The following is an 8768-nucleotide window of genomic DNA, read 5'->3' as shown; positions in this document are numbered from 1 at the left end:
GTGCTTACCTACCATCTCAGTAGTGTGTCATGCAAATATGACAGAGTGCTTGTCTAATTAACATTGTTAAATAATTATGCAATACATGAAAAATTGGTTTCTTTAAATTTAACCTGATTAAATTTGGCAGAGGCAATAGCTTGCTTGTTTTGTGATTACTACAATGCAGTGTAGAGGGGAAGCAGCTCCAAGAAAACAATGAACTCAGTGATCTAATTTAAAGAAAAAGCCACTGTAAATATTGCTCATGAAGTGTTCCAAATTGAAAACAATGTGTCACAAGAAGAAGTTATGCTACTCCTACAGTTTTATTGTTATAACAGGAAAAAAAAGCCACTAAATGCTGAAATTCTATGAAATTTTAATATATTAAGAAACTTAACAACTTGGCACCCTGTTAGAGATAAACGTTGCCCAAGCTTCAAATGTTAAGTTGCAAGGAAATCAGATCTGGATGTGGGGACTGAATGAGTGGAAAAATGAATGAAGAATGAATCCTCAAGCCCTGTTGGCCAGATAATGGCTGGAGAGCAAGGAAGGCTATTCAGAAGCTCCACCCCCACAGGAAATATTGCAAACAGGCAACTTTACACCTAGACTTAAAGAACTGAAAGGCACCAGCCATTCCTTGAGTCAAGAGAGGTAGAGGAGGCCATCCACAGGAAAGCTCCAGAAGCTGCTTATACAGGACACATTGATCAGACATGGGCCAAGGTGAGCAAGGGGGAAGGTCCTTCTGTGGTGCTGTTTGCTATTTTCTTAAATCCATACCTCATATTCAGTGCTGTAAAGGACACTGAAAGATCACTACTTCTCTAAGGAATTTTGATCCAAGAAAAAAAAAAGAAAAAGGAAAATAAAATTATTCCATCAAGAGTTAGAAGACTTTCACAGGAAATCCATTTTTTCACTTATTGTGAGCATAGGAAAAACGATCTTACCAGAATGAGATTTTGCAGAACAGTGTATTAATATCTGTTGTAAAAATGTTGTATTTTGCAAACGGGAAGCAAAAGCCTGCAGTTCTGAAGATACCATCAAGTGCAAATGAGAGATCAACAAATCTGACATAAGAGAAAGTAGTAAAACAGAACTTGAAGAGTTCCTCCCATGCTGAGGGAGGTTACAGTAAGCAGAGAAAGCTGAAACCTGAAGTAGAGGCAGAGAGGACAAAAAATTCAGGGAACTTTTTTATGGTGGTTGTGGGTTGTTTTGTTTTTTTTTTCTTACAGCCTAACATTTAAATACTTGCAAATTTACCAGATTAATAATTATAAATGGTCCTATGTTGCTTTTCTAACCTTGTCAGACAAATACTGTTTTCTAAAGACAAATCTCCCACCTCAACTTCTACAATAGATGAGCTGCATTGCTAAGTTTCTCAAGATTAAAAAAATAAAATAAAATATATATATATATAAATCTAAGTGCATGCTGCTGGCCTTTATGTCGTAAAAAAAGTGTTTCCCCAATTTGAACTGTGATTACATGGCTAAGACTACTAATGTAGTTACTTCAAAGCTTGCCTAAACCTGATAAACTTCAGATTGTGCTGTAAAAAAGTCTTTACACTAATAGATCTTGCTGAACATAGGATAATTTTTTTACTCCATATTGATACAGGGTAGCTGTGTTTCACTACTAAAGACCATGCTCTTACTTTTTCCTCTTATCTCTCCTTCGGGTTGGGGAAGAATAAAGGTATTTTTTTTAAGCACATAGTGCCTTAAGGGGAAATATCTCTTTTCTTCTGTACTTCTGCACTTCATTTAAACAATCAAGCTATCTTCTACTAGAAACCCCCCCCCACAGGCTTTGATGATGTCAGAGCCAAACCAATCTCAAATGCTTATTCTTTGGCCTCTGATTGAAGCCATAGTTCATAGAGCTTTCTGCAACATATTCATTCACATACATTTTAGTGGAATTCTCTCTCCAGTTCTGCCATTTCTCCCACTGCCAAATGGCCACTCAGTGTACATCAATGTGTTCTTTTTAGGTGCTTCCAACAGGTGTGAGAGGTACATGACATGAAAAGGACTACAGATGTCGTGGTTTAAAATGCAGAAATGTTTCTCAGCTCAATCAGGTTCCTTTGTTTCTTTCAGAGGCAGCAAGGTTGTGTTAGTGTAGCACTGTTGTCTTGGAATGGGAAACACCTTAAAAGAATCAGCTGAGTTCAGTCAGATTCTTTATCCAAGTAGCTAACTCACAAGTATTCAATTCTCTCAGGGTTCTGTCCTCTTAGAAACCTTTATGATTTTTCTTTAGCACTGGATATGCTATTCCTTCTATAGTTAATTATGCAGATAATCTAAAGGTGGAGTTTCTCTCAAAAAAAAAAAAAGGTCACAAATTATTTCTATTTTTGGTGGAAACCTCACATGCATACTAGTTACTTGCAGAAAGTAACATAGAATTCTTCAAAGTGCGTCTGTGCTTCTTCCTCCTTTTAAAGTGTGTCTGTGCTCCTTCCTCCTTACCTGTATCCCTGAAGTTTTCTTGCTCTTCTTTTTATAGCTGCAACACAGCCAAGTACTAACTGGCATCTGAAAGAAAATGCAAAAGAACACCACACAAATAAATTTTCTAGCAAAGAACTGATTGTGAGGAGAGGACAGGCCTTCATTGTGACCTTCAATGAAACAGAACAGCCTGAGCAAAACTTAATATTCATCGCAGAAACAGGTATGGCTCCCGGCTTCTTTCACAGAAAGAGTAACACTGCCTTGTGACATTCTTTTCCCTTGATATGCACTATAGCACAGAAAGATAACACCTGGGAGCCAACGTGCTGGTTCACATACCCATGGAACTGTTTGAGGTGTCTGTTGTATTACTCCCATCTCAGCTAGCAGTGGTAGCTTCCTTCAGTTTTCAACATATGGCACAAATTCATCTGAGGGGAGGGTTCTGAATTTGTTGCTAACTAATCTCCATTTCAACAAGATGGGAAAAAAAATTCTTCTTTATTTTCCTTAAAAGGCCCAAAACCCTCAAAGCTGACTAAGACCCAGGCCATATTTGGTATCTCCAGCACAGTGAGCAAGGAGAGCTGGAGTGCAGTTCTACAGTCCACCAGTTCCAACTCTGTGAGCATCTCCATTTCCAGCCCACCTAATGCTGTCATTGGACGTTACAAGCTGAGTGTTCAAAGTTCTTCAAGTGGCGGCTCCTCTCCAGCACACCTTGGCACTTTTGTATTGCTCTTTAACCCTTGGTCTTCAGGTATGAACACGTCAAATTTCCCCTGAAAAAACTAAGTTGCTTATAGCTTCATTAATACTTGCAGCTTCTCCATTTGGTCCATGCTTCTTTAATATGAGGCTGAACATCCACCACATGATGCATCAATGAGAATTGGGTTTAAAAGTTTCTTAGGAATTCCTAATACATAATATCCACTCTGTATCATGTACTTACTGGACAGCTCCTTGTCCTAGAAGATTAAGTTCTGCTTAAGCAGATTAAGTTTGGCTTTTGCCAGAGCTTCCCATCTTCTGAGTAAACTTAGAAGAGTGTATTTGGTCTACGCAGAACCAAGAAAAGAGTCATATTGACCAGCTGCTGCCATATATCAGATCTGACAGTGTTATACCTTTGTCTTCAGTCAGACATCCCTGCACCTCTTTCTAATTGTAAGAAATCCTGAGTTTCACTATTTGTAACAGCAAGAACAGCAAATGGTGGATATCTTCAAGCTTTCTTACTGATGGAGACAGGCTCCTGAGGTTTTGGTTTATTTTGCCTGCAGTGGTTGTACTTACATCTGTTTTGGCTTTTCAGATGATGATGTGTTCATGCCTAACAAGGCTGAGTGTGAGGAGTATGTGCTAGAAGAGTTTGGCATCATTTTTGCAGGCAATAAAAATCACATCAACAGCTTTGGATGGAACTTTGGCCAGGTAAACACAGCACTGAAACAACAGGCAGTGTTCCATGCTCTATTTTTTACATGAACTGGGTAACCAGAGCACGTTTGCTTTTTCCAATTTGTTGCAGCCATACACCTCTGAAGGGCAAGAGCCTGGTATCAAAATCAGAAATCGAGCCAAGCCCTGTTAGGCTGAAAAATACAAGGATTTGAAATTAACTAGTCAGTAATATAACCTAGGACTTGGAGGTGCAGCCAGCAGAAACCTTAGTGTCTGATGGGTAATAAAACACTGTAGGAATGCTAAGAGATAAAAGTCCTGGCCTTAAGTCCACGGATTCCATTTTTGTAAAGCTTTTCAAGCTCTTCTAATCCTCAGTTTGTTGAGGCCACATTTTTGTGTGGTAACTCCTGGCTGAGCTGCAGCACTTCATTTGGTGATTAAAAAAAGACACAATATTAAACACTTACATGACTCTACTTATCCTGATTTTTAGTAATCTGTAGTAACACTAACATTTCTGTAACATAGTTTCAAGGAGATATTCTCAATATTTGCCTTTCCATGCTGGATCGAAGCTTAAACTATCGTCAGGATCCTACCACAGACGTATCTCACAGAAATGACCCCAAATATCTGGGCCGCGTTCTCAGTGCAATGGTAAGTAACGTTAAAAAAGCCCAAACTACTAACTGTTCTTTTAAAGTATCTGAAAGTATGAAGACAACAGAAAATTTTAAGCCACTGTTGGTATGCACCAGAAATGTGGGCTTTAAGATTATCTGATCTTACCCTGCTAGATACAGCATCTGTGGTGTTTCCGATACTTATCGCTTTGACATCCAGTAGCCAAAGTATAAGACACAGTGTGTTGAGGGATTAGTCCCTTGGAGATATTTAGTTCAACGGCTCATTTGAAAGGGAACTACAGTGGTATTATACGAGCTTAGCCTTGGATTTGTGAGGCTGCCTTCAAAGTCTCCAAGGATGGAGGTTTCATGGCCTCTCTGGGTGACGGGTCCAGAGCAACACTACCCTCTTAGTAAGGATTTTTTCTTACATCAAACATGATTTTTCCAAGCTACAATTGTCTGCTCTTGCCTCTTGTTATATAAGCTGCCAGAACAGAGAAAAGTTCGACTCTGACAACTTAACCTGTTCCATTCAAGAAGCTTAAAGCCACTATTATATTCCTCTTATCCCCTCTGCAACCAGATTGAACCAGCCCAGTGCGCTATAGTTCTCTGTACACTGTGTGCTCCAGGGGTCCTGACCACCTTGGCAGCCCTCCTTCCCTAGCCCTCTTCAGTGTCTCAACATCCCCATGAACTGAGGGACCTGAAACTGGAGAAAGGATTCCTGGCACAGCCTCACCAGGGATAACTAAAGGGGGTGAACAGCTTCTCTCAATCTCCTGGTCACACTTTTCCCAAAATAGCCTAGTATGGGCTTTCCCTTTATGATGAGAGCACTGCTGTCTCGCTTCAATCTGGCATTTGCTTTAACTCCCAGGCCCTTTCCTATGGGCTGCCACTCAGCCAGCTGCTTCCCCACCTGCACCAATGCATGGGGTCATTATACCCCAGCTTCTGAATTCTATTCCTTTTTTCGTGATCTTCATGAGACTTCTATTGACACAGTACCAAAGCTCTTCAAGGTGACTGTGCCCTGTTTGTTGTGCCAGCCACTTCACCTAATTTAATGCAAATTTGCTGAGGGGTCACCACATCATGATCCAGGCAGATTCTGAAAGCTTAGCTGCATAATTGTACATTGGTGAAGTTGCCACCTCATGCCAGGAAGGTTCACTGAAAATTGATGTTTGTCTTCTTACCTGGTGCTATGACACTTGGGTGGGCAGAACAGTGAAAAAATGCCATCCATTTCTTGAGAGGACACATTTCACTTCTCGAAAAGGCTTCCTCCTGAAGGTCAGCTGCATGAAGCAGTTACTTTTGTCCACTAAAATGTGATTCAAAGTTTTTCTCGTGCCTGCTCCTCTACTGCTACTACATCTGTTGTAAACTCTTAATTCATCTAATTGTAAATTTAGTGAATATTTGTACAGGTCAATGCCAATGATGACCAAGGGGTGCTGCTAGGAAACTGGAGTGGAAATTATGACGGTGGGAAAAGTCCAAGCAGCTGGACTGGAAGTGGTGAAATCCTGCAAAACTGGAAGAAATCAGGATTCAAACCTGTTAGATACGGACAATGTTGGGTTTTTGCAGCAGTACTGACTACAGGTATATTTTATGCCATGCACAAAACTGACACTACACAGATTCTGTTAAAAGAAGCACTGGTAATGCTTCCTACATGACAGTATTTCAAAACATTGGTATATGAAGCTTCATATTTACAGAAATAATGCTTTCTGACCATGATTTTCTCTTCACTCTTTAGTGCTTAGATGTCTGGGGATCCCCACCCGTACCATTACCAACTTCAGCTCTGCCCATGATGCAGATGGAAATCTGCGTGTGGATGAGTTTTATGATGCTTCTGGAAATCATCTGGACAGGGCAGCTGACAGCATATGGTAAGGCTCTATGGTATTGAATAGTAAGACCTACTGATGCCTACAGAGTCTTCAGGTGCAGAGTTATAGATTCTAATGACAAATGCTTTACCTTCTTAAAAACTGTCTTAAAAACAACTACCCACACACAGGATGAATAAAAAATACTATAAAACAATACTACAAAATATATTGTTTCAACTCTCAGTTAAACAGAAAATTGTGACATGATTTACAGCATCCAATTCAAACCAGGACAGGCAAAGTTACAGTTATGATGCCACAGATGACTGAAAAATTCTGATATTACACTGGAAATATCAAATAGTCGACCTTGACTTAGTTTGGGTACAGACAGTTCATATGAAACCATAACAGTTCAACAGACCAGCTTCCCTGCCTTGTTTTTTTTCAGTGACATCATTTGAAGTTAAAATAATTTAATAATTGCCACTATTAAGCATCAAATACAATTCAAACAAGCTTGAATTCAGCTAAGAACAGGTCTGGTCTCTCACTTTTTGCCTTGTTTACTCCTGTGCTTGTCCTGGACCCATTCTAAATAAGTAATAACTGTTTCATTGTGCTATAAGGAAACCAGCTAAAACTAAGGAAGAACATGTGCTCAGAACTTTTGGAGAAAAACAGGCTCCAGCCTCTCTGTGTAACTTTACAAATTTGCTTTCTGCCCTTGAACATTTATGTTTCACAATGCAACTTTCAGCTCCTATCTAGTAAATATATAGTCAGGATCAGAATAGAAGTAGTCAGTGTCAGTAAGAACTTATCCAAATTGAGACATTTAATACACCTAACTAAGGTGGCTGATTAACGGATGTGAACAGGAATTCAGAATCACATACTAGTAGCTTACATTGTTCATTCTTGCATGTAGGAATTTCCATGTTTGGAATGAAAGCTGGTTTTCCCGTAGTGACTTGGGCCCCTCATACAGTGGATGGCAAGTTCTGGATGCAACTCCCCAAGAAGAAAGTGGAGGTACACAGATTTTATTTCCGGAATAATGCTGAAAAATTATAAAATCAGTCACTTTCAGAGAAAAGGGGAAAAAAGTAAATCCATTGTAAAAGCAATTTCTCAGAACAAGAATTGCAGAAAAGAATACATTAAATACTGCATTAGAAAAGCCTCAATTAATCTTTGGATGCCAAGAACAAACCAGACTTCTAGGAGCAGTCTTTCACAGCAATTCCTATATTTCCAATGTAGGTATCCAGAGCTATTGAAAATCAAGGGATAATATAAAAATAAATCAAGTGTACCTCCAGATTTAACACAAGATACATTGACGATTGACCTGGTATAAGGGTGTGTGTGGATGAGAGGGCTAGAATGGGACAACAGCACTGGGCACTTCAGGAGTCATTGATCAGTGTTGTATCTAGTAAATAGCTTATTGTCAAAGACTTGGTTAGGTATAAGTTTTCTTTCTTGATGCCACAGGAATTTATCAGTGTGGTCCTGCCTCACGGAAAGCCATCAAGGAAGGAGAAGTAGATCTGGACTACGACTGCCCATTTGTATTTGCAGAAGTGAATGCAGACTGTATGTACTGGAATTATGACCCCACAACTGGAAAGAAAACATTAATGTACTCAGAATCTACTGTAATTGGCCAATCCATCAGCACAAAGGCAGTTGGTAGAGATGATCGCGTAGATGTCACCAATCATTATAAATATGAAGAAGGTAAATAAAAACACTGGTTCTTCTAGTTATATAGCTGCTTCGTTACCAAACGTATATCAAGTTTAGGCTAGGAATCTCTTGGGGGCAATTCTGGACTGGTAAGAGCAAAATTTACATTCAGTTTATTCAGTTCTAACAGAAAAGGGAAGAGAACCTAAGAGTAAAAAATACTGTCTTGCCCTTCCTGATACAGAGCTGTTCTGTGGGACCTAAGTAAGGCAAGTCCAACTGTCTCTGAGTGAAGCACTCACTGTTCTGCCTGCTGCTCTGTACTGACTGCCCCTGCTTTGTGAGGATGAGTTCACAGCCCAGCGACATCCAGTAGCAGGAGGAAAGGCCTATTACAGAAACCTAAGCTAATTCAACGCTTAGGCCTAGGAAAAGAAACTCTTTCAAAGGGTCAAGCAGCATGTAAAGTTGTCAGACTTCCGAGTTGGATAGCACAGAAAAAAAATTACAGTCATGAACTCAATCTGCAAAGAATGAACACTGCTACTGAAAATATACCCCAGAGACTGGGTGGAATGTCTGTCTGCTAACCAGTCAACCCATCACACACTGCCATCAGCCTTTTGTTACATTAGGGGCCTTTTCTGTATTAGCAAATAAGGACTTACATTTCTAAATATTACAACCATAAAAACAGAGAGAAATGGAAAGAG

The 8768-nt window shown here is 39.7% G+C and overlaps 1 protein-coding gene across 1 annotated transcript in view; it reads left to right on the top strand.

The window, feature by feature from the left end:
- Positions 1-628: 628 nt before the first annotated feature.
- Positions 629-8768, top strand: part of LOC104385528 (protein-glutamine gamma-glutamyltransferase E-like) — a 13362-nt gene continuing 5222 nt past the window's right edge. The window contains exons 1-9 of the mRNA XM_009993995.1: positions 629-714; positions 2521-2688; positions 2986-3228; positions 3787-3905; positions 4407-4535; positions 5944-6121; positions 6282-6417; positions 7292-7395; positions 7861-8106. Of these exons, the coding sequence (XP_009992297.1) occupies positions 705-714; positions 2521-2688; positions 2986-3228; positions 3787-3905; positions 4407-4535; positions 5944-6121; positions 6282-6417; positions 7292-7395; positions 7861-8106 (1333 nt within the window). The 5' untranslated portion in view covers positions 629-704. The remainder of the gene's footprint in view (positions 715-2520; positions 2689-2985; positions 3229-3786; positions 3906-4406; positions 4536-5943; positions 6122-6281; positions 6418-7291; positions 7396-7860; positions 8107-8768) is intronic.

The sequence above is a fragment of the Chaetura pelagica genome, unplaced genomic scaffold (assembly GCF_000747805.2).
Source record: "Chaetura pelagica isolate M959 unplaced genomic scaffold, ChaPel_1.0 scaffold493, whole genome shotgun sequence".
In the NCBI taxonomy this organism is placed as follows: Eukaryota; Metazoa; Chordata; class Aves; order Apodiformes; family Apodidae; genus Chaetura; species Chaetura pelagica.
Note: the sequence above shows the minus strand (reverse complement) of the source record. Positions and strands in the feature narration are given on the sequence as shown.